The sequence below is a fragment of the Grampus griseus genome (genome assembly GCF_964374135.1).
Source record: "Grampus griseus genome assembly, chromosome: 2".
NCBI lineage: Eukaryota > Metazoa > Chordata > Mammalia > Artiodactyla > Delphinidae > Grampus > Grampus griseus.
In genome coordinates this window covers 40883287-40910976 of record NC_139018.1, presented here as the reverse complement: position 1 = coordinate 40910976, position 27690 = coordinate 40883287, and the positions used below count along the sequence as shown (strand labels likewise).

Genomic DNA, 27690 nt, shown 5'->3' with positions numbered 1-27690 from the left:
GAATATACAACAGTATTATGTAGTGTCAGTTATATCTGGGTGGTCATATTTTTGTTTCTTTTATATTTTTCTCCATTTTCCAAATTTTCTACAATAAAATATATTTGTTTTATATTTAAGAAAAATGTATTTAAAAACCAGGCATGCATGGTCAGTTAACCAGAGATGCAACCAATACAAATAATTTATTTGACTAGTATAAAAACCTGATATAACTTGTTACTCCCATTTCTTAGGAAAAATATAAACAGCAAATACCTGTATCTCCCTTTTCCAACCATTGATTGCAATCTGATTGTTTCGGTGGAGTTAATCTAAAATACAATAAACAAAATTTTTATATTATTTACTGAGCGATAAATTATTTCAGAAAATAAAGCATTTTCTTATTTTTAAAGGTTACCTGAACTGCATAAAATTTTGTGAACTTTTAGAAGCCGTAACATGTGAACACTTTGAATGGTTATTCACAGCAGAGTCATTCAATACCTGAACAAAAGAAATTAAGCATTAGAATTGACTACACAAAACAACAGAATGTTTTGCTTGCCATGGATACTCAGGGCTCTCCAAGAACACTGTCATCTTCCTCATCCTCACTGTTATTATCAACATCAACAATAACTACAAACAAAACATTAAATTAAATGAAACAACTACATACAAAACATTAAGTCAAACACTGGGAAACAAAAAAGGTTTAACTCTCAAGGAATTTGATGTTTTTGACAAGTATAATAACTATGCCTGATAGTATTTCTTCATTTAAGGTAAACTTTAAAATTTTTCTTCCTTATTCATGATTAATCAAGTGAATCTTACCATTTTCTCAACTAATAACCTGATGTCTGTGTCTCTCCATCCCCTATAATCTCACAAATTGACTATAGGAAAGGAAAGCAGTAGGTTAAAAGATTAAAGCCTGAAACTTTCTTTTTAAAATATGTATGACAAAGCTAATATTTCATTTTTAACTTTATTTAATACTAACATTATTTATTTATTTTAACATCTTTATTGCAGTATAATTGCTTTACAATGGTGTGTTAGTTTCTGCTTTATAACAAAGTGAATCAGTTACACATATACATATGTTCCCATATCTCTTCCCTCTTGCGTCTCCCTCCCTCCCACCCTCCCTATCCCACCCCTCTAGGTAGTCACAAAGCACTAATACTAATATTTAAATCGCTACTTTACTAATGTTTGTATTGTCTGTTTCAAGTCTTTCATTCTCCCTGAGTCACTCATTTTGAAGAGTCACTGATTTTTCTTATTTGACCTGAAATTAAAATACCTTTAATAGGAAAGTTTATCCATTTATATTTGTTATAACAGCCACTGGTCTTAATTCTGTCATCTTATGTGCCTTTAGATCATAAGAAAAAGACCTTGTCCCTCAAAGAACACTTGGCCCTTAAAGAACAAGTGTTGTTACAGTTTTGATGTATGTTTTTTTGTTTGGTTTTTTTTTTTTTGCTGTACGCAGGCCTCTTGTGGCCTCTTCCGTTGTGGAGCACAGGCTCCGGACACGCAGGCTCAGCGGCCGTGGCTCTCGGGTCCAGCCGTTCCACGACATGTGGGATCTTCCCGGACCGGGGCACAAACCCATGTCCCCTGCATCGGCAGGCGGACTCTCAACCACTGCGTCACCAGGGAAGCCCTTGATGTATGTTTTAAACAATATACATGTTTGTATATTCCTCCTGGTACAAGTATTTGTACAAGTATTTCAAGTAATTGTTTAGAGTAGGTGCCAAGAAGTGAAATTGCTGAGTATGTGCATTTTTATTTTTAATGAGTACTGTGAACCAGTCCTCTAAAGCAGTTGTCCCAAATTATACTCCCACTGGTGTTGACTTCACTAGACATTATCAAATGTTTTAATGTGTGCAAATCTGACAGGTGAAACCAGGTATCTCATTGGTTTAATTTGCATTTCCCTGTTCTCCTGAGGTCAGGCATCTTGTTATGTTGAGTGACCCTCAGTCTTTCCTTTTATGTAAGCTGACTTATCCTCTGACCATTTTTATAGTTTTTTAAATTAATTTTTAAGAATTATTATGTATTTCTTTGTATATTATACATTACAGATACCAATCCCCTAAGTGACAATTCTGTCGCTCTTTTAACTCTGTTAGTGTCTTTCACCATACAAAAGCTTTTTTATTTTGATATACTCCATTGATCAATTTGTCTTTTATTGTACCACACTGTTATAATAACTGCATTTTGATAATGTTTAAAAATGTTTGGGAATGATGAAAATGTTCTGAAATTACAGTGATGATGGTTACACTATCTTGTGAATATACTAAAAACCACTGAATCGTACACTTTAAAACAATCAATTTTATATGTGAATTATATCTCAGTAATGAAAGTTTAAAAATAAACATTTTAGGACTTCCCTGATGGCGCAGTGGTTAAGAATCTGCCTGCCAATGCAGGGGACACGGGTTCAAGCCCTGGTCCGGGAAGATCCCACATGCCACGGAGCAACTAAGCCCGTGTGCCACAACTACTGAGCTTGTGCTCTAGAGCCCGCGAGCCACAACTACTGAGCCCACGTGCCACAACTACTGAAGCCTGCGCGCCTAGAGCCCGTGCTCCACAACAAGAGAAGCCACTGCAACGAGAAGCCTGCGCACCGCAACGAAGAGTAGCCCCCGCTCGCCCCAACTAGAGAAAGCCCTCGCGCAGCAACGAAGACCCAATGCAGCCAAAAATAAATAAGTTATTTAAAAATTAATTAATTAAAAAATAAAAAAAAACATTTTAATATCTGGTAGTAAGAGTCTCCCTAACATTCTTTTAAAAATCTTTATTTAAAATCATTTATTAATCTATTAATATAGGAAATCATATTGTTAGATTTTTCTTAATGCTAAACAATCATTGTATTCTTTGGGAAAACCAAGGTTAGTCACAATATATTACTCTTTCAATGTTACATTGCAAAATTTGGTTTGCTAGTAACTTATTTAGGATTTTTACATCTATGTTCATTCTTGAGACTTACATACCATAATTTTTCTTTTCTTTCACTATCCTTGTCCTTGCTATCTAATGGATTATTCATTTATAATTTGTTGGATAGTTTCCGACTCTTTTTATACTCTGGAATTGTTTGTATAAAAAGATTATTTAATCCAATGGTTCTCAACTGGGGGCAATTTTGCCTCTTAGGAGACATTTGACAATGTCTGGAGATATTTTTGATTGTCATAATTTGGGGATGAGGTGCTACTGGACTCTAGTGGGTCACAAGACGACCCCACAACAAAGAATTATCTGACCCAAAATGTCAACAGTGCCACTATTGAGAAACTCTGATCTAATCCTTAACAGTTTGGTAGAATTCAGCTGAAAAATTGAGTCTGGCGTGTTCTGAAGGGCATGTGTGGTGGAGGGAAAAGGGAGGGAAATAAGGGAGAAAAGAGGGAAATAGGTATTTATATACACTTCCATTTCACTTACATCAGTTTCTTCTAAGTTATTGATCTATTCATGTTTTTCTTTTTCAGTCTATTTAGCAATTTATATTGTGCTAAAAACCTGTCCATCTTACCTGAATTTTCAAATTTATGGGTATTTGGTTTTATAGTATCCTTTTAGGACTTAGAAAAGATGTCTTACATAAGTGTAGAGATATGCACCTTTCCCCCTTTTTATTATTTTCTTTTGTTGGGGGGGTATTCTCTTTTTTCTCTACACTTGCTGAAACTTATTAGCTTTTGGCTATATTAATTAACCCAACTTTCAAATTTCATTAATTTCTACTTTCTTTGCATTTATTATTTTATTTCTGTATTTTGAGTTAAGCTTTTCATACTTTGAGTGCAACTTTTCATACTTAAAGTTCAGCTAATTTTAATCTTTCTTATTTTCTAGTATATTTGTTTTCAAATATAAATGTCTCTCTGAGGACCAATTTGGCTACTTTTCACAGGTTTGGGTTTATAGTATTCTTTTAAGTAGTTTTTAAATTCTATTTTGATTTCTTCTATAACCCAAAAGTAATTTCAAAGTATGTGAATTTCTTTTTTCTCAGCCAGATAGTTTTTTGAGGAGAGGGCTATGTTTTCGTTTAACTTGTATTTTTTTATGCTGTGGTTAGTGAAGAGAGCAGCTTTTTAGAATTGGTTGAGATATCCTTTTTGTTCTAGTAAATAGTCAATTTTGGTGAATACTGCAAACAAAATTTAACTGAATTTTGTGTATGTTGGGTAAAAAGTTTGCTAATTGTGCTACTCAGATCCTCTACATCCTTACTTATTTTTCATCTATTTGATTTGTTCTTATGACAGAAACTGCCAGTTTTCTATCCTATCCAATATCTACATTTACTTTGTGTTGTGATTTTAAAAGCAAACAAACAAAAAACCCATCATATTTCTCAACCTTTCTGCAGATGGAGGTAGCCATGTTACAAAGTTCTGGCCAATGAAACATTAACATAAATTGTTTAAGAAGCTTCCATAAAAGATCCCTAAAATGAGGCTGACTCAACTAGCCTTTCTCCCCTTCTTCTTTCCTGCCTAGAAGGAAGATATGATGACAAGTTGTAATGGTTAGCTTCTGACCATGAAATAACCTTGAGGTGAAAGCTTAGCATTAAGGATAGCAGGGAAAGAAAACACCAATGGAGCTTGAGAAATGATGACATTGTGGAGATGGTGCCACAATTTCCCTCTTCAATACAATTCCTTTAGAAATGTCTTACCGTTTTTGGTCTACTGGGTACAGAGATTGGTATTTTCAAGTATCTTTTATTTTTAGAAGTAAGGGAGAAGGCTACAGTATGTGCTCAGGCTGCCATATTGAAACTCTTTTAAGTCTTTTAGATCCTGGGATTGAACTAATGGCTACTTTAATATATTTATAACACACACACACACACACGTCCTAAATGCAATACATTCACTATCTCATTTAATGCAAGCACTTAATTTGTACTATTAAAAAAGAAATACCTACCTGAGTATCACTTTCTTTTTGTCTGAAGTCAATACTGGCAAGTTTTGACTGCTTCACAGAACTTTCTTCTTTTTTATCTAGGTTATTAAATGGTACTACTTCAAATCAATTCCAGAAATAGAATCAAATAGCATGCCCAATATTTAACCTAATCTTGTAATTTTAAAAAATCAAGTTACATTAATATTTAACTTAAATTAAAATAAAGAATTATGAATCACTACATATTCTTCATTCCTCAATATATATAATAGCTATTACAATAACCATGAACATAAAATGAAAAACAGCTGACAAAAATAAATAAATTAAATTTAAAAAAACAGCTGACAGGGCTTCCCTGGTGGCGCAGTGGTTGACAGTCCGCCTGCCGATGCAGGGGACACGGGTTCGTGCCCTGGTCCGGGAGGATCCCAAATGCCGCGGAGCAGCTGGGCCCGTGAGCCATGGCCGCTGAGACTGCACGTCCAGAGCCTGTGCTCCTCAACGGGAGAGGCCACAACAGTGAGAGGCCCGCGTACCGCAAAAAAAAAAAAAAAAAAGGGAAAAAAAATAAAATAAAAAAACAGCTGACAAAACTACATCTTTATAATGGGACTACATCTTTATAATGGGGAACCAAAGAACAAAGAGTGGTGATATTAATGACTGGGGGACTAAAACAGCCAATACAGTTAACCTAACACAATGTAGTTAATCTATCCATTGAATGAAACATTCAAATATCTCAGTGACTAAGTCATAAATATCATTATCACAAGTCTGCCACTCACTTTAATCATACATACTGGTAATACAACCTCTCAAATGAAAAATATATAATTATTCATCCTCCCCTGACAGCTGGAAACCAGGCTGAAACACTTTTTAAAAAAATATCAAAAAAAAAAAAGAAAAAAAAAATATCGTATGAGTGATTTCTTTCTCAAAGAGAAAAATGTTATGTATAGAAGGCACATCTTGTTTGCTCTCAGAAAAAATCAAAGTGGCACTTTACTGAGTCTATAGGTCTCCAGTATTGTTTGCTCTTGCTTACACCAAATGATAACTAAAGTTGCTCCTTTCTATTTCTTCTTTTAAGTGTTTTCAAAGAAAACTAAGTTTTTGAATAATAAACAGATACTGTACCTTTAACTCTTGGTTCTGAAGGATGCATCTTTATTGGTTTGACTAATTTCTGAGATTCATATGGAAGAAATAATTGACTGCTTTGAGGGGTTTTATTCAACACAAGTACATGCTGTTCATCTTTTTCAAAAATTCTGAAGAGTGAATTATAAATATTAGCTAAGTAAAAAATTAACATATTTTAAAGCTAGAAGAGATACTTAGATATTATATAGTTAAAACTCCTCAATTTGCAGATAATGAAAAGAAGTTCCAGAGAATTTAACAAACCTGCCCAATATTATTAAATTACTTACTAGTGTCACAACTAAAATACACATTTCCTGATTAAGTCCAGTGCTCTTCTCAATGTACGACACCCTCATTTTTAAAACATAATCATTTTAAAAGACTTTCTAAACCTGTGAAAAACATTTTAAACCAAAACTGTATTTGCAAATAGCATGCTTTAGATTTTGAAGTACTACTTCAAACTTTAAAAAGATTTATTCAGAAAAAAATCAACTAGCATGAACACAGACATCATTAAAGCAATATTACAATCATAAATGGATCTCTTAAATATTTTACTGGAAGAATAATTCCATTGAAGTTTTCCTAAATTAGAGAAATAATTTATATTATTGATAGTTAAATAATAATGTAAATACTGGTATTATTTGATAATAACTATGAAAATATAAGTAAAAATAACTAAAGTTATATAAGTTTCTCTCAACAGAGAATTTTTATATTAAAAAGTTATCAATAAAGTGAAATTCTGTACATTTCTGTACAGAAATGTACAGAATTCTAATCAATTTCATTATAAAATTAAAGACACATTACCATGGATGTGAGACGTGGGAGTGGGAAAATCAATAAAAATAACAGATCCAAGGAAATAAGATAAGGGAAATTAACTTGGGAGAAGAGTGTGTTGAAAAATCAGATTAAGAGCAATATAGCCTGAGAAGAGGAATTTAAGATTTTAAAAGGGTATAGGCAGAAAGAGAAAAAGTAGAAAGTTTATCAAAAACAGCAACAGTAATACATCTATTTTTCTGTCACACAATAACAGACAAAATCAATTTTTTCTTTTTAAGTGCCTCCACCACTGATGTCTATTTTATCACCATTAGGATGAAAGACAAGGAAACATATGATGCCACAGATTCAGTAACATTTTGATTCATCTTCACTCTCTGTGGCAAAGGAGAACTGGTCAAGCTGGTGACAGGATGATAAAAAGGCAAATACATTGCTGTTCCCATCATTTTTCCTCTTGTTTTACTCCTTTTGGTGACCCATAATGGAAAACTGGATGAAATGTACAACTGACAGGTTACAGAACAGCAAACGGGCTGCTGCTACCCTATTTCCCTCTACACATTATCCTTTACCTTACTAAATAATAAGCAATTTTGAATATTAGTCCATAATATTTAAAGGTATAAATTAATATTTTTTGTAAGAAATGAATAGAAAACAGCCTGCACAATAAATGTTTATAGATACTATGTAAATATTAGTGGCTTGGGCTAGAATATGTAATCAAATTTTAAATGCAGAATAACTGTTCATATAAAATCCCATTTTAAAGTTTACTTATACCTTTCTTTCGATTCCTTTCTCTTTTCTATATTTTTATTTTTTTCTTCCCGAGTTTCTGAAAGATTCTTCATTTCATAAAGTCTTGTAATCTGCTAAAAGGAAAAATGATAAAGCAAAACAAAATAATTACCTGCAAAGCATTAAGGATAAACATATGGTTTATCCTAACTAATGAATATGATTTTTTCTACATAATCACAAGACATATTTTTGGTAGTATTAGCAATCTTTTAGTGAAAAGAGTCAAAATTAACAATAAATCATACTCCTTTTTTCTTACAACTCCATTAGCAAACCTATTAGATTTCAATGAACTTTCATCTTCTTTTTTAAAAAGGACAGTCAGAAGCAAAGTAGACATTGATTACCTACATAGAGATGTAGTTACCATATATTTTAAAGAAAGTAGCATCCACTTTCTTCTCATTACTAAAATGATATTAATACTACTTGGAACCTCATGCCTATGAATGATAAATATACCATCTTTACACAGTTTTCAGAAAATTTAGAAAATCAGCTATTCAACTTTTTTTCAAGATTTGGAAGTGACTTTGATGGGTTCTCATATCCATCAATGAAAGCCACATTTCAATACAATACTAAAAATGTATTCATGAAGATATCATGCACCATCAATCTTAAAGGCTAAACTAGCTTTATAAAGATTATAGTCATAAATTTTCTAGATTAAGTCTTTTAAATTATTTACTGCCTTGTTCTCTTTTTTGACAACACTGTTGTAAGCTCTGCTAATGCCTTTAAATACCTATTATTAAGCTCCATCTTGTTCCTTCCTATCTTCTTTCCTTAGCACCCAAAGAAAGTTAAACTATTTCCCAAAACTCAGAGCTGAATACACTCAATACCTAAAACACATTTTGGCTTCAATGGTAATCTGAGGCAAATAAATTATTATAAGCTTTTCTCCATATCGAGGCTCTTTAGAAACAGCTCTTCTTAGACATTCATCTAACACACCATTACACTTATACATTAACACATATATTAGAAACATATAACAAAATTAATACCTGGTTTAAATAATTAATTTCTATTTCCACATCATTTACTTCTTTCTTCAATTCATATGATCTTTTGGAAAATTTGTTGGCATGTTTAAGAGTATCTTGTGTCTTACATCTCAAATTAACCCTTTTATGTTAAGGAACTATGTTATACAAGTAACTCTCACACTTACATACACTATATAAAAATAATTAGTATTATGTAACATTATTTGTATATGTACCATATAAGCAATATTAATAACAATATCTGAAAATAGCTGTAAGACTAGTACAAACATTTGGCAAACTGACAAAGACAATTTATTGTTCATCTATGTTATATATTTAGCTTAAAAATAACATTTCTTCAAAAATATGTGTCAGGATTTTTTCTTTCAGTTAAATATTTCCACAGGGTGGTTTTTTTACTTTTGGTTTTTACCCAACTTTATCATGTCATTTGGCATGATGAACATAATCAATTCAGGTCCAAACTTAACATCTTGTGTTTCTATAATTTATTTGTTCCAAAGTTAACATTAAAAATCCACTCAATTTTCCTTTTCTTGCTGTTTAAGGTCCATCAGTGCACCCTGCAGAACTCAAAAGAGAGCTGCATCTTCTATCTGAACTTTCTGCTTGAACTGGATTTATACCCAATTTCAAGTAGAGAATTTCTCAGCTGTTAATAGACACCCTGCATGGTTATTAGCTACTACCATTTCCTAAGTTACTCTACAATCCATTTAGGAGAATTTAAAAATGAATAAAACAGTGTCAATGAACAAGAATTCCAGAGAAAATCTTTATCAGACCTTTCCTATTTCGCTAAAACTTATGATTTATATGCTAGCACATGAAATTTCAGATGACATTATTTATAATGCTATGCTGTTATCAAAAGTATCAATTTAAAATTTCAGATATAGACATTTAAATCCTAATCTTCAATTCTCCCTACCTCCATCACCTCTTCATGTCATGTAATCTTATGTCTCATCCGTTTCTACATCCAGCTCCCTAAACCCCTGCTGTGCCTTAAGCATCTACCAACCTCTGCCTCTTCCTAAACACAGAAGGGCAGCAAATGAACAACTAAGTACAGAATAAGCTAAAACCCAAACATGGAGAGAGCAAGCAGCAAAGGAGTTAAAAGGATGATTTGGGATGAAGTAGAATGAAGCAAGGTAGAATGCAGGGATAAAGAAGACTTAGTACAAACAGTGGAGTTATAATCTGATAGGAAAGCATATGAAGGATTGTGGAGGTTGGAAGAGGATTAAAGTTCCAAGTTCATCATCAGGGAAGGTCTCCTTGACAAACAGATGAGACTTAGACCAATTAAGAATTACTTAAGCATCTAATACAATGTCACTGTATTACTTGTTTACATGTCTGTTTCCTCTACTAAACTGTGAGCTCCTTATAAGAAAGTTCTGTATCTTCTTGAGTATTGCCTGGCACAAAGTAGGTACCCAATGAATTGTGACTCACCTCCTTACCATCTTCCATCTTAACAAGTAATAATCAATTGATTTAATTGGAACTCTTTGGTAAGACAGAGCAAGATGACTTTTTCATTGGTTTGGGTGATAAGATATGCCACTTAAAGACAGATACATATACCACTTATTGGCATTAAAATTTCTTGCTTCTGATGACATGCACATGTATGAAAACTAATCCCAAATGATCTTTAAAGTAATCTCTAAATTTTTTAATTAAACAAAATACCAAATCAATGTGATTCTCACAAGGAAATGCAATAACAATTAAAATACAGAAATAATACTTATCCAATAAAAATTCTAAGTAGAAATACTACTGTGGATACATATGTAATGTCCAACTGGTAAGTGATGGAAAGGGAGCAGGCACTGAAAAACAAAGTCATATTTTAGACTAATTTATTATATTTTTATTACAAAAGTAATGTTATTAAAACAGTATGTAACAAAACCATTAATACCTAAAAATTCCATAAAAATAGTTTCATTCATTTTTAGTTGTTCAGTACATGCCAACACTCTGTTTTGAATTTCTTCATGTTCTCTTTTCTTCTCATAATATTCATGTGAAAGAGGTGTTTCTGAGTATTTTTGTTGGTATTGCTTTAAAACATCTTTATACTGACATATATAACTGTGGTACATTTTTCTGTTAAAATTAAAAGAAATGATGTCAATATAACAAAAGTATATCTAAAATCACTTGTTAAAGTCTACTAAATTAAGCATAACAGACAAGTTAAAAATCTACTTATTCTGCTTCCCTCAATACTGTCTGTCCTTCAAACTTTTTTCTTAACTCTATTACACTTTTCAATTCTCTACTCTTTTTCTCCACTACCTGAGTTACTCACTCCTTAATCATTTTCAATTAAACTTCCACTTCCACCAGTTTAATGAAACTACCCTTCTCAAGGTTATCAATGATCTAATTTGTCCACCTTAGTGATCTCTTTTCACTTTTCATCCTAAATGACACTGCAGAACCTGGTTCTTTTGATGACTTCTTGAATCTCTATCCTCCCTGAGTTCTGAATCTCTATTCTTCCCAGTTCAGCTACCTCTATAACTATGCTATTAAATCTCTTCAGTTTTCTAAGCTAAAGTTATCATGTTCTAGGTGATAGAACTCTGGGGTCACAAACATTCTTGTATACTCCAGAACTATTTTATAAGAAAATTTCAGCACTGTTTGGAGGAACTCCTTCAAGTACAACTAAGGCAGAGGTGCCTGGTCATCTATTTCGGAACCAGTCTTGAATGAGATGGTCAATTCTTGCAAAAGGATATTAACTCTTCCTTCTCATTTGAATTTTGCTTGATCTACAATAGGGGTCAGTTACTATGATCAATGGGCCACATCTAATCTGCCACCTGTTTTTGTACAGCCTATGAGCTAAGAACAATTTTTACATTTTTAAATGATTAAAAAAACAAAAGAATAATAATGTTTCATGGCATATTAAAATTATATGAAAATCAAACTGTAATGTCCATAAATAAAGTTTTATTAGAACACAGTCAATCACTTATGTACTGCCTAAAGTTGCTCTTGTACCACAGTATCAGACTTGAGTAGCTGTGACAAAGACTGTATATTCCCACAAAGCCTGGAACGTTTACTATATGGCCCTTTACAAAAAAAAGTTTGTCAGTCCTCATCTACAACACTGACCATGTTCAATCCAGGTTCATTGCAAAAAACATATTCTTGGGAGGAGAAAAAGATGGCAGAGTAGAGGGACGTGGAGCTTACCTCCTCCACAAACACATCAAAACTACATCTACAAGTGGAACAATTCTCACAGAATACCTACTGAAAACTTGCAGAAGATCTCACACAACCAAAGCTACAAGAAAAATTCCCATGTAACCACTGCTCCTGCAGAAGGGCTGAAATCTGAGCCAATTACCTGCACTTCCGCTTTGGCATGGGGGTGAGGCTCGGGCAGGTTCTTGTGCAGGCAGATTTGCGAGCACACGTGCATGCCTAAAGGACCTCTGAGCTCATTATGAGCACTTCAGCAGTGGATGTGGCCCCTCGAGGGCAGCGCTAACAACAGATTTCTTTGTGGGCGTGCACACCAAGTAGCAGGTGGCATCACAGAGTTGCATGTCCCAGTGGACAGCTCCTACGGAAGAACACGCAGTGCCTCCTTTCTCAGAGGGAGAGCTCCCAGTCCCACCTACCTCACATCACAGCTTAGAATCGGATCTGGGGGCTTCTATTCCAACAACTGGGGAGCAGACCCTGACCCTGACAGGGCTGTGACAACCACCAGAGCAAAGAGGAGGCCCCACCGAACATCCAGTGCAGGCTCTGGTCACCACAACACCAAACACATCCCCTATCAAGGGGACAAGGGCCAGCACAACCTGAGGAAAGTCTTGGCAAGCATCCATACCACAAACAGCCCTCGCACCAAAAATACTGCACTCACACAGTCTACACAAGGGTCACTCCCACATAAAAACAGACCTTCAAGACCACAGTAGATAACTGTTTCTCCAAAATTCATAGAGTTGGAGAAATATAAGTAAAATGAAAAAAGCAGAGGAACTACTCTGAATTAAAAGAACCAGAGAAATTCCCTGAAAGAACAATGAAACAGACCTCTCCAATCTACCAGACGCTGAGTTCAAAACGGAGGTAATAAAAATGTTGAAGGAACTACGAAAGACTATCAATAGAAATGCAGATCACTGTAACAAGGAATTAGAAACTATAAAAAGAAGCCAATCGAAATTAGACAACTCAATTTCCAAAATGAAAACTGAGCAAAAGGCATAAATAGTAAACTAAATAATGCAGAATAAGAAGTGATCTGGAAGACAGAATAACTGAAATCACCCAAGCAAAACAGCAGACAGAAAGACAAATGAAAAAATGAAACAAAGCAACATACGAGATCTATGGAATAATAAGAGCAAGCCAATCTACACATAATAGGAATCCCAGGAAAAAAAGAAGAGAAAGGGGGATCAAAAATGTTTTCAAAGAAATTATGGCTGAAAACTTCCCAAACCTAAAGAAGGAAACAGCAATACAGGTACAGGAAGCACAGAGGTTCCCAAACAAGATGAACCCAAACAGTCCAAATCCAAGACATATCATAATTAAGATGGCAAAAGTGAAAGATAAAGAGAGGATTCTAAAGGCAGCAAAAGAAAAAACAAAGAGTCAGTTACAAGGGAACCCCCATAAGGCTACCAGCTAATTTCTCTAAAGAAACTTTGCAGGCCATAAAGGAGGGGCAAGATATATCCAAAGTCCTGAAGAACAACAACCTGCAACCTAGGATACTCTACCCGGCCAGACTGTCATTTAGAATAGAAGGCGAGATAAACAATTTCTCAGACAAGCAAAAACTAAAAGAAGACAGAAATACTATATCTATCCTAAAAGAAATATTGAGAGATCTTCTCTAAATAGAAAAGAAGCAGGAATCAATAAAAAAGGTAAACTCACGATAGGAAAGGCAAATATATAAAAGGATTGAATATCACTTAAATAAGCCAGTACATGGATTAAAAAACAATCAAAAAAATTCTGTGAAAGCAATTATAAATACAATGAAGAGCAAAAAGATAAACATGAAGATGTAAAACAGGACATTAAAATCACAAAATGTGGGGGAGGGGAGTAAGAAAATGCAAATCTTTTAGAATGTGTTTGAGCTTATATGACTATGATTCTAAAGGAAGTAGATACAGTTATGAGATAACATACTTGAAAACCAGGATAATCACAAATCAAAAACATAAAATAGATTCACAAAAAACAAAAATAAAGGAACTCAAGCATAATACAAACCACAAACGGAAAAACAGAAAGGGGAGAAAGGAACAAAGATGTGCAAAATGAACCAGAAAACAAGGTTTAAAATGGCAATAAATACATACTATCAGTAATTACTTTATATATAAATGGACTAAATGCACCAATCAAATACACAGAGTGGCAGGTTAGATAATAAAACAAGAATCTACAATATGCTGCCTACAAGAGACCCACTTCTGGGTGAAAGACACATATAGATTGAAAGTGAGGGGATGGAAAAAGATATTTCATGCAAAAGGAAATGACAAGAAAGTGGGGGTAGCAATACTCACATCAGACAAAATAGACTTTAAAACGAAGGCCACAAAGAAAGACAATGAAGGTCAACATATAATAAGATGATCAATACAAGAAGAGGATATCAGACTCATTAACACATATGCACCCAATACAGGAGGACCAAAATACATAAAACAAATATCAAGAGACAAAAAGGGAGAAATTGATGGGAATACAACAATAGTAGGAGAGTTTAACACCCTACTGACATCAATTGACAGATCTTCCAGACAGAAAATCAATAAGGCAACAGAGGTCCTAAATGACACAATAGAACAGACTTAATTGATACCTACAGGACATTATATCCAAAAAAAAAACAAAATACACATTCTTTTCAAGAGCACATGGAACATTCCCTAGGATAGACCACATACCAGGACACAAAACAAGCCTCAACAAATTTAAGAGGACAGAAATTATTTCAAGCAACTTTTCTGAGTGCAACGGTATGAAACTAGATATCAACCACAGAAAGAGAAATGAGAAAAAAATGATTACATGGAGACTAAACAACATGCCACTAAAAAACCAAGGGTCAGTGATGAAATCAAAGAGGAAATTTAAAAATACCTCGAAACAAACGACAATGAAAACACAACCATACAACATCTATGGGATGCAGAAAAAGCAGTTCTAAGAGAGAAGTTCATAGTAATACAGGCCTTCTTCCAAAAACAAGAAAAATCTTTTTTTTTTTTTTTTTTTTTTGCAGTACACGGGCCTCTCACTGCTGCGGCCTCTCCCGTTGCGGAGCACAGGCTCCGGACGCGCAGGCTCAGCGGCCATGGCTCACGGGCCCAGCCGCTCCGCGGCATGTGGGATCCCCCCGGACCGGGTCACAAACCCGTGTCCTCCGCATCGGCAGGCAGACCCTCAACCACTGCGCCACCAGGGAAGCCCCAAGAAAAATCTTAAATAAACAACCTAACCTACCACCTAAAAGAATTAGAAAAGAAAAACAACAAATAAAACCTAAATTCAGCAGAAGGAAGGAAATAATAAAGACCAGAGAGGAAATAAATAAATGGAGATTTAAAAAAGAAAAAAATCAATAAAACCAAGAGATAGTTGAAAGGATAAATGAAATTGACAAGCCTCTAGCCAAGCTCACCAAGAAGAAAAGAGACAGGATACAAATAAATAAGAAATGGAAGAGGAGAAATAACCAATATTGTTACGGGGATGAACAAATCTGACTACATGTTGGATCTGTTTCTCTTACTTTAACCTTTGCTTCCTGCTGCTTTTGTTCACTAAAAGGTTACTGTCTATACATAATGGTCTGCTTCAGGGAACCTGCTCCTCTGCCTGAATGTTAAACCAAAGTGCCTTTGTTCAGGGAAACATCCTGACCCTGTCCACCTATGAATGGCTGCAAGAAAGAAGAAATTAATACATCCCCTTCCCAAGGCTGGCTATTCCAGGAGATATCTGCAAGACTTATGGCCTTTTTACTTTACTTCCTCACCTCTGTCCCCTCTCTGTTCTATAGAAGAAACTGGCATCCAGATCCCAATAAGATGGTTCTTCTAAGACACTAGTCTGCCATCTTCTTGGTCTGCTGGCTTTCCGAATAAAGTCACTATTCCTTGCCTCAACACCTCTTCTCCCGATTTACTGGCCTGCCATGTGGCAAGCAGAGTGAGCTTGGACTCAGTAACAACACCATAGAAATACAAAAAATTACTAAGAAAATATTGTGAACAGTTATATGCCAACAAATTTGACAACCTAGAAGAAATGGACAAGTTGCTAGAAACATACAGCCTGCCAAAACTGAATCAAGAAGAAACAGATAAGTTGAACAGACTGATCACTAGAAGTGAAATAGAATCTGTAATAAAAAAGGCTCCCTGCAAACAAAAGTCCAGGACTGGATGGCTTCACTGGGTTATTCTACCAAACATACAAAGAACTTATATCTATCCTTCTCAAACTCTTCCAAAAGACTGAAGAGGAGAGAACACTCCCAAAGTCATTCTATGAAGTCACCATCACCCTGATACCAAAACCAGAAAAAGACACTACCAAAAAAGAAAATTACAGGCCAGTATCTTTGATGAATGTAGACGCAAAAATCCTCAACAAAATATTAGCAAACCAAGTCCAACAACACATAAAAAGGGCCATACACCATAATCAAATTGGATTCATCCCAGAGTCACAAGGATGGTTCAACAAACACAAATCAATCAATGTGATACACCACAACAACAAAAGAAAATACAAAAACCACATGATCATCTCAACAGAGGCAGAAAAAGCATTTGATAAAATTCAACATTTATTCATGATAAAAACTCTCACCAAAGTGGGTATAAAGGGAACATAACATAATAAAAGCCATCTATGACAAATCCACACCTTATATGATACTAAATGGTGGAAAGCTGAAAGTCTTCCTGCTAAGTGCTGGAATAAGACAAGGATGCCCACTCTCATCACTTTAATTCAACATACTATTGGAAGTCCTAGGCACAGCAATCAGGCAAGAAAAAGAAATGAAAGGCATCCAGATTAGAAGGGAAGAGGTAAAATTGTCATTATATGCAGATAACATGATACTCTACAGAAAACCCTTAAGACTCCAAACAGAAACTACCAGAACTGATAAACGAATTCAGCAAGGTATCAGGATACAAGATTAATATACAGAAATCTGTTGCACTTCTTTACACTAACAATGAAGTATCAGAAAGAGAAAGTAAAAAAGCAATCTTGTTTAAAATCACATTGCATCAAAAAAAAAAAAAACTAGGAATAAACCTAACCAAGGAAGTGAAAGATTTATATGCTGAGAACTATAAAACACTGATGAAGGAAACTGAAGATGATTCAAAGAAATGAAAAGATATCCCATGGTCTTGGGTTGGAAGAATTAATATAGTGAAAATTGCCATACTACCCAAACAAATCTACAGATTTAATGCAATCCCTATCAAATTACCCATGACATTTTTCACAGAACTAGAACAAATAATTCTAAAATTTATATGGAACCACAAAAGACCCAGAATTGCCAAAGCAATCCTGAGGGAAAAGAACAAAGCTGGGGGCATAACCCTTCTAGACTTCAGGCAATATTACAAAGCTACAGTAATCAAAACAGGGTGATACTGGCACAAAAACAGACATATAGAGATGGAACAGAATAGAGGACCCAGAAATAAACCCCCACACCTATGGCCAATTAATCTTCGACCAAGGAGGCAAGAATATACAATAGAGAAAAGACAGTCTCTTCAGCAAGTGGTGTTGGGAAAGCTGGACAGACTCATGTAAATCAATGAAGTCAGAATACTCCCTCATACCACACACAAAAATAAATTCAAAATGGCTTAAAGACTTAAATATAAAACATGACACCATAAAACTCCTAGAAGAGAACATAGGTAAAACATTCTCTGACATAAATCGTACCAATGTTTCCTTGGGTCAGTCTCTCAAGGCAAAATAAAAGCAAAAATAAACAAATGGGACCTAATCAAACTTAACAGCTTTCACACAGTAAAGGAAACCATAAACAAAACAAAAAGACAACCCACGGACTGGGAGAAGATATTTGCAAAGAATGCAGCTGACAGGGGCTTAATTTCCAAAACATACAAAGAGCTCATACAACTCAATATCAGAGAAACAAACAACCCAATCAAAAAACGGGCAGAAGACTAAATAGACATTTCTCGAAAGAAGACATACAGATGGCCAACAGACACATGAAAAGATGCTCAACACTGCTAATTATTAGAGAAATGCAAAGCAAAACTACAAGGAGGTATCACCTCACAGTCTACAAATAATAAATGCTGGATAGGGTATGGAGAAAAGGGTACCCTCCTACACTGTTGGTGGGAATGTAAATTAGTGCAGCCACTATGGAAAACAATATGGAGGTTCCTTAAAAAACTAAAAATGGAGTTACCACTACTGGGCGTATATCTGTAAAAGATGAAAACTCTAATTTGAAAAGATACATGCACTCCAATGATCATAGCAGCACTATTTACAATAGGCAAGATATAGAAGCAATCTAAGTGTCCATCAACAGATGAATGGATAAAGAAGACGTGACATATATATATAATAGAATATTACTCCGACATAAAAAACAATGAAATAATGCCTTTTGCGGCAATAGGGATGGACCTAGAGATTATCATGCTAAGTGAAGTAAGTCAGACAGAGAAAGACAAATACCATATGATATCACGTATATGTGGAATCTAAAAAAAAAAATAGTACAAATGAATTTATTTACAAAACAGAAACAGACTCATAGACATAGAAAGCAAACTTATGGTTACCAAAGAGGGGGAGGAATAAATAAGAAGTATGGGATTAACAGATATGCACTACCATATATAAAACAGATAAACAACAAGGCTTTACTGTATAGCACAGAGAACTGTATTCAATATCTTATAATAACCTATAATGGAAAACAATCGGAAAATGTGTATATGTATATATAAATATATGTATTTATATATATAAAACTGATCACTTTGCTGTACACTGAAACTAACACAATATTGTAAATATTGTAAATCAACCATACTTCAATTTAAAAAAAGAAAATATATTCTTGGATCCTTTTTTTACCCAGTTATTAACAAATACATACTTTCAAAAAATAACATTCATAGAAAATTTTCTAAAAATATATAGTCCTTATATTCCTCAAAAGTTTATAAATTTTCTAAATCAAGCCATACTATATGGGGGAATTTCTTAAAAGATACTTCAATGATTATCTTGCCTTAGCAGATGAGAAAAGAAGTATTCATAAACTGCTTGTATAGTAAGAAGAAAAGGATAACAGCCTTCTACTGGTCAGCAGGTCTGAATCTTAAGAATGTTTTAATTTCTTAATATTACTAAACTCTGTCCCCTTATGCAAAATAAAGTAGTTTAGCCTAAAACAAGTTTCTTCCTATTCTTCTAAATGCATATTGGCTAATTAAGCCTTCACTTTTTGGGAAAATAGTCCAAAAGGAGGGAAATACCTATAAGAAAACTGAGTCTGGGACACCAGTTTCAGATGAGATTAGCACACCCCATCTACCCTGTTCAGACTGCATATTCACGGCAATTCTTCTAATATACTCCATACAAGAACCTTGCCACCCCAAGCCATGATTCAAGAAGAGCCATTACTATCTCATCTCAGCAATGCTAGTCTTCGTGAATGCCTGGGACAGGGATGGGGGATTAGGAGAAATAAGTAGCTGGTGCCTCTACTTCCTTCATTACCCATGATACCAACAAATGGACTCTTTTCCTCTTATAAATAATAGTATTGAGTCATCAAGTCAATCAACCTATGTGGCTGGTTTAAGAAAGAAAGAGATAGCTGTTTTCACTTCCATACCTCTGGCTAGCTAAGAGAAGTCATCACAACAAACACTATCAGAGAGGTACTTATTGGACTGGTTTGCTTTAGCCCCTCATAGAATCATTTTAAATAATATTTTATAGCTATAGCTTGCACTGAGAGATGTTATAAAAAGCAGTAATACATATTGTGTTTATTTGAGGGAGGCCACTGAAGATACTGACTACCATATCGCACAATTTCCCCTTTATGAGAATCCAGGGAACAAATTTCTCTCAAGTCTGAGTACTAGGGAAAAAACCTCTGCTTATCCTAAGCAACTGAACTGTTTTTTTGTTTGTTTGTTTGTTTGTTTTTGCGGTACGCAGGCCTCTCACTGTTGTGGCCTCTCCCGCTGCGGAGCACAGGCTCCAGATGCGCAGGCTCAGCGGCCATGGCTCACAGGCCCAGCCGCTCCGTGGCATGTGGGATCTTCCCGGACCGGGGCACGAACCCGTGTCCCCTGCATCAGCAGGCGGACTCTCAACCACTGCGCCACCAGGGAAGCCCTGAACTGTTTTTTAAACGAATATTCTGAATTCCAAATTGATCACACTTCCACAATGCTTTGACTACTATTAGGAATTTCAAAGCCTAATTTTGCCTATATCTAACAAATGTGTAAGACCATATCGTATGAATTTCTATCCAGATCAAAGGCTTCATCTTCCTATATTACCCTAACTTCCCTATAGCCTCAATTTGTATGTCTAACTTTATTTTAACACTATGGTATTATTTATATAAATCATTTCAAATTCTTTTTGAATTGAAGTGGGGCCTATAAATAACAAAGTAAGTCTCCTTTGTTAATTCTACCCTCTGCCTATTTCTTGGATGATCATGTACTCCAGCTTTCTCTTCTTTTTGCTTTATACTTTCCCTGGGCAATCTCATCTATTTTCATGATTTCAAATGCCAATGAAGTCCAAATCTATACCTCAGTCCCTACCTTAAGACCCAGTTTTTAATATGAAATGTACTGCATTCTAGATTTTGTGTGGGTGTTTTTAATTAGAATATTAGAATAGAAGTGACATCGGCAAGATGGCAAAATAAAATGCCCCTTGCGCATATCACCCCCCTCAGCAATAAAAGTTTGCCGTCAAACCATGGACAAAAGTGCCTTTGTGGAAGCTTTGGAATCCAGGTAGGAGACTGTGAAATCCTGGTGCAGTCCAAGACTGAGGAAAGCCATTTTGATAAAACGGACTCACATCTTGGTGGTTTAACTTGCTGACTGTGGTCCTGGCTACAGACCCAGAAAACATCTCTGTACCCCTGAGAACTCAGCTACAGGCCTATCTAGCATTGGGTCTGTAACCAGCCCCATAAACCAAGGGACCTGGGAGAAGTCACACCTACCTGTGTGTCAGGCAATAGGCATACAGACCCTGGTCCTGGCTGTGGTCTCAGAAGTAGCAGGTGAACCAGTTCCAGCCCTTCATGGCCACAGTCTGGGAATACCAGGAGATAAACCTGCCAAGCTCAGTGAGACTGTAGATTCTGAAAGGGCCCTGTAACTAGATTCTAACCTGTCCCAGCCACAGTCACTGAAGAATCCTGCTGGCACACAGACCCAGCAGGAGACACTCTTGTCTATGCCCCTAAAGATCCTAAAGCACCCTATAGTTGGTTCCAGCCCTCTCACAGCACAGTTTTTCCACAGTACTGCGGGTCCAGGGTTCAAGCAAGAGACACTCCTGTCTGCACCCCATAGATCATGAAAGGACTCATACTTGATTCTAGATCTCAAGCAGTCTAGCACTAACAGAACTTCTGGCCCAGGGACCCAAAGAGATACTGCTATATGCTCCACTGGAGATCTTGAAAGGGCCCTATACTTGGCTCCAGCCCCTCTAGCCACAATCAGGGAGCAGTCCAGCCCACGGAGAGAGCTGGTTGGAGACATGCCTATCTGTGCCTTGAGAACCAGGACTGTAGACCTCAGTTTTGTTTGCAGAATCTGAAACAGCCCTGAGACTCAGTTCTAGCCCCTCTCAGCCACAGTCCAGGGCCAGTCCTGACCACCCATGAATCCATTCAGTGACTAGGCATGAACTCTCCCAGGGACTTGCTGGGAGACAAACTTGTCTACACACTTGGTAATATGCCTGCTGACTAAGGACCCAACTGTGGAACCTGAATCAGACCTTTGTCCCAGTACTATTCTACTGAACAAAGTACTGGAGGAAGTCTCACCCACCCAGGGACCAGACAGGATCCATACCTGCCTGAGCCCCTGGTAACAAGCACACCAACCATGGATCCCACTACAAACTCAATGACAGCTTCAAAATCAGCTCCAACCCAGCACAACTGCAGTTCTATAGGTAACCCCATCAGCCCAGGAAACCAACAAGAGAAGGTCTTTACCTCCCAAAACCAGACTGTAAAGACTGGAAGAAGTGTTTGTTTGTTCAAGTGCACAGACACCAATGCAAGGCTAAGCATATCACAAAGAATTAGGCAAACATGACACCATCAAAAGAAAAGTAATAAATCTTCAGTAACTGACCCCAAAGAAATGGAGATCTACAGTTTGCCTTGAAAAGAATTCAAAGTAATCATCTTAAAGAAACTCAATAAAATACAAGAGAACACAGACAACTAAACGAAATCAGGAAAACAATGCATGTACAAAATGAGAAGTTTAATAAAGAAATAGAAACCATAAAATAGAACCAAACAGAAACTGTGGAGCTAAAGAACACAATAGCAGGACTGAAATATTCAATAGAGAGCATCAATAATAGACTTGATCATATAAAAGAAAGAATCGGCAAACTCAAAGACTATTCATTTGAAATTAGCTACTTAGAGGAACAAAAAGAAAAAGAATGAAAAACAGTGAAGAAAATCTACATAAATTATGGAACACTGCAAAGCAAACAAATATTTGCATCACGGAAGTCCCAGAAGGAGAAAAGAGAGACAGAAAGAGGCAGAAAGCTTATTTAAAGAAATAATAGCTGATTACTCAGCTATAAAAAAGAACAAAATAATGCCATTTGCAGCAACATGGATGGACCTAGAGATTCTCATACTGAGTCAAGTAAGTCATACAGAGAAAGACAAATATCATATGATATCACTTATATGTGGAATCTTAAAAAAGGCTACAAATGAACTTATCTACAAAACAGAAATAGAGTTACAGATGTAGAAAATAAACTTATGTTACCAGAGGTTGGGGGAGGAGAGATAAAGTGGAAGATTGGAATTGACACATACACACTACTATATATAAAACAGATAACTAGGGCTTCCCTGGGGGCACGGTGGTTAAGAATCCACCTGCATGGGGACATGGGTTCGAGCCCTGGTCCGGGAAGATCTCACATGCCACAGAGCAACTAAGCCCATGCACCACAACTACTGAGAGCGCACTCTAGAGCACGCAAGCCACAACTGCTGAGCCCATGTGCCACAATTACTGAAGCCCACACGCCTAGAGTTTATGCTCCACAACAAGAGAAGCCACCACAATAAGAAGCCCGCACACCACAACGAAGAGTAGCCCCTGCTCGCTGCAACTAGAGAAAGCCTGTGCGCAGCAACGAAGACCCAGTGCAGCCAAAGATAAACATATAAATAAATAAATTTATTTTAAAAAAAACAGATAACTAATAAGGACCTACTGTATAGCACAAGGAACTCTACTCAATACTCTGTAATGGCCTATATGGGAAAAGAATCTAAAAAAGAGTGGATATCTGTATTTGTATAACAGATTCACTTTGCTGTGTACCTGAAACTAACACAACATTGTAAATTGATTATACCCCAACAAAAATTTTTTAAAAAGAAAAGAAATAATAGCTGAAAACTTCCCAAATATTAGGAAAGAGATAGACATCTGGGTACAGGAAGCCCAAAAGACCCCAAGCAAGATCCACCCAAAGAAGATTACTCCAAGACACATTATAATCAAAATGTTAAAATGCAAAGACAAAAAGAATTTTGAAAGCATCAAGAGAAAAATAACTCATCACTAGGGAACCCCTGTAATGTCATCAGGAGATTTCTCTGCACAAACCTTCCAGGCCAGAAGAGAATGGGATCACATATTCAAAGTACTGAAAGAAAAAACTGCCAACACCCAGCAAAACTCTCCTTTAGAAATGAAGGAAAAATAAGGACATTCCCAGACAGACAAAAGCTAAGGGAGTTCATTACCACTAAAGGAGTTCATTACTACTACCTTTTAGAAAATATTAAGGGGAGTTTTTCAAGCTGAAATAAAAGGATGCTAAGTAACAACATGAAAACATATAAAAGAATAAAACTTAATGGTAAAGGTGAATATATACTCAAATTCAGAATACCATAATACTGTAATGATAGTATGCAAATCACTTTAATCTCTAGTATGAAAGTTTAAAATATTATTAAAATTATAGCTACAATAATTTGTTAATGGATGCACAATATAAAGTATGACATCAATAGCATTAAATGTGGGGGGAGGAGAAGTAAAAGTGCAGTCTTTGTATGCAATTGAAGGTTACTTGTTATCAATAAGTCTGTTATATCTATAAGATGTTTTATGTAAGCGTCACGGTAACCACAGAGAAAAAATTTATAGTAGATACACAAAAAAGAAAGAGAAAGGAATTAAAGCATACCACTACAAAAAAAAAAATCGCAAAGGAAGACAGCAAGAGAGGAAGAAAGGAACAAAGGGACTAAAAATACACTCAGAAAACAATTAATTAAATGGCAATAGTAAGTCCATACCTATCAATAATTACTTTAAATGTAAATAGACTAAATTCAAAAGACAAAGAGTGGCTGAGTGGATTAAAAAAAACAAGACCCAACAATATGCTGCCTGCAAGAAACTTACTTTAGCTTTAATGAAACACATGAGCTGAAAGTGAAGGGATAGAAAAAGATATTCCATACAAATGTAACCAAAGGAAATCAGAAGTGCTTATACTTATATCAGATAAGATAGACTTTCAGTCAAAATCAGTCACAAGAGACAAAGAAGGTCACTTCCCAAGGAATTAGAAAAAGAAGAACAATCTAACCATAAAGATAGCAGAAAGAAGGAAATAACAAAGGTTAGAGCAGAAATAAATGGACTAGAGACATGAAAGACAACAGGAAAACATCAATGAAACAAAAAGTTGCTTTTTTTAAAAAAAAAAAAGATGCTTTTTTGAAAAGATAAACAAAATTTACAAACCTTTTGCTAGACTAGCCAAGGGAAAGAGAGAGGACTCAAAGATATAAATGAAAGAGGAGATAATATACCTGACACCAAAGAAATACAAAAGCTCTTAAGAGGCTACTATTAACAATTATAGGACAACAAATTAGATAACCTAAAAGAAATGGATAAATTTCTAGAAACATACAACCTACCAAGATTGAATTATGAAAAAAATTTAAAAATCTGAACAGGTCAATTCCTAGTAAGGAGATAGAAGCAGTAATCAAAACCCTCCCAACAGAGAAAAGCCCAGGACCAGATGGTTTCACTGGTAAACTGTACCAAACATTTAAAGAAGAATTAACATCAATCCTTCTCAAACTCTTCCCAAAAAATGGAAGAGGAGAAAACACTCTCCAATTCATTTTATGAGGCCAGCATTACCCTGATAAAAAGCCAAATAAGGGGCTTCCCTGGTGGCGCAGTGGTTGAGAGTCCGCCTGCCGATGCAGGGGACGCGGGTTCGTGCCCCGGTCTGGGAGGATCCCACATGCCGCGGAGAGGCTGGGCCCGTGAGCCATGGCCGCTGGGCCTGCACGTCCGGAGCCTGTGCTCCACAACGGGAGAGGCCACAGCAGTGAGAGGCCCGCGTACCGCAAAAAAAAAAAAAAGCCAAATAAGGACACTACAAGAAAAGAAAACTAGAAGCCAATATTCCTGATGAATATGGATGAAAATATTCTCAAAAAAAAATACTAGCAAACAAATTCAACAGCACTCTAAAAGAATCATACACGAATACGAAATGGGATTTATCCTTGGATGCAAGGATGGTTCAATATACACAAATAATTAAACATGAAATACCACATTAATAGAGTGAAGGATAAAAATTATATGATCTCAGTAGATGCAGAAAAAGTATTTGGCAAAATCTGACACCCTTTCATGATAAAAACTTTCAATAAATTGGGTATACCTCAACATAATAAAGGCTATATATGACAAGTCCATAACTAATATCATACTCAATGGTAAATAGCTAAAAGCTTTTCCTCCAAAATCAGAAACAAGACAAAGGTGCCATTCTCACCACTCTTATTCAATATAATACTGGAAGAGCTAGCTAAAGCAATTAGGCAAGAAAAAGAAATAAAAGGCATCCAAATAGGAAAGGAAAAAGTGAAATGGTCTGTTTGTAAATAGTATATCCTTATATCAATATATAGAAAATTCTAAGACTCCACCAAAAACCTATTAGAACTAATCAACAAATTCAATAAAGTTTCAGGATACAAAATCAACATACAAAAATCAGTTGCACTTCTATACACAAACAACGAACTACCTGAAAAAAAAATAAAGAAAACAATCCCATTTACAGTAGCATCAAACACATTTAAAAACTTAGGAATAAATTTAACCAAGAAGGTGAAAGATTTGTACACTGAGAACTATAAGACACTATGAAAGAAACTGAAGAAGACATAAATATGGAAAGATATTCTGTGCTCACAGATCATAAGAATTAATACTGTTATAATATCCATACTACCCAAAGCTATCTAAAAATTCAATGCAATCTCATCAAAATTACAATGGCATTTTTCACAGAAATAGAAAAAAAATCCTAAAATTTGTATGGAACCACAAAAGGCCCCAAATAGTCAATTTCTGGAAATCTCAAAAAAAAACAAAGGTGGAAGCATCACACTTCCTCATTTCAAACTATGCTACAAAGATATAGTAATCAAAATAGCATCGGGCTTCCCTGGTGGCCCAGTGGTTGAGAGTCCGCCTGCCGATGCAGGGGACATGGGTTCGTGCCCCGGTCTGGGAAGATCACACATGCTGCGGAGCGGCTGGGCCCGTGAGCCATGGCCGCTGAGCCTGCGCATCCGGAGCCTGTGCTCCGCAGCGGGAGAGGCCACAACAGTGAGAGGCCGGCGTACCGCCAAAACAAACAAACAAACAAACAAAAAAAGCATAGTATTGGCATAAAAACAGACAGGTAAACCAATGGAACAGAATCAAGAGTCCAGAAATAAATCCATGCATATACAGTCAATCAATATTTGGAAAGGAAGCCAAAAATACTCAATGGGGAAAGGATAGTCTGCAATAAACAATGCTGGGAAAACTGGATAGCCACATGCAAAAGAATGGAACTGGACCCCTATCTTATACCACTCATAAAGATGAACTCAAAATGGATTAAAGACTTAAATTAAATGTAAGACCTGAAATCATAAAACTCCTAGGGAAAAAATCTCCTTGATGTTGGTTTTGGCAATGATTTTTGGGGATATGATACCAAAAGCACAAGCAACAAAAGCAAAAATAAACAAGTGGGACTACATCAAACTATAAAAGCTTCTGCACAGCAAAAGAATCAATCAACAAAATGAAGAGGCAGACTATAGAATGGGAGAAAATGTTTGCAAACCATATATCCAATAAGGGGTTAATATCCAAAATACATAAGGAACTCACACAACTGAACAGCAAAAAGACTAATAATCCAAGTTAAAAATGGGCAAAGGGCTGAGAGACATTTTTCCAAAGAAGACAAATAGTCAACAGGTACATGAAAAGATGCTCAATACCACCAATTATCAGAGAAATGCAAATCAAAACCACAATGAGATAGTACCTCATATGTGTAGAATGGCTATTACCGAAAGACAAAAGATAGGTGTTGGCAAGGATGTAGAGAAAAGGGAACCCTTGTATACCGGTGGTGGGAATGTAAATTGATACAGCCACCATGGAAAACAGTATGGAGGCACCTCAAAAAATTAAAAATAGAAAAG

The 27690-nt window shown here is 35.7% G+C and overlaps 1 protein-coding gene across 1 annotated transcript in view; it reads right to left on the bottom strand.

The window, feature by feature from the left end:
- LOC309818881 (protein SIX6OS1) overlaps window positions 1–27690 on the bottom strand; it is a gene marked incomplete at both ends in the record, with an annotated part of 52918 nt that overhangs the window by 18728 nt on the left and 6500 nt on the right. Inside the window, 8 exons of the mRNA XM_082648850.1 lie at window positions 259–314; window positions 404–489; window positions 4981–5057; window positions 6109–6242; window positions 7702–7793; window positions 8736–8856; window positions 10546–10588; window positions 10681–10868. Coding sequence (XP_082504976.1) covers window positions 259–314; window positions 404–489; window positions 4981–5057; window positions 6109–6242; window positions 7702–7793; window positions 8736–8856; window positions 10546–10588; window positions 10681–10868 — 797 coding nt within the window. The remainder of the gene's footprint in view (window positions 1–258; window positions 315–403; window positions 490–4980; window positions 5058–6108; window positions 6243–7701; window positions 7794–8735; window positions 8857–10545; window positions 10589–10680; window positions 10869–27690) is intronic.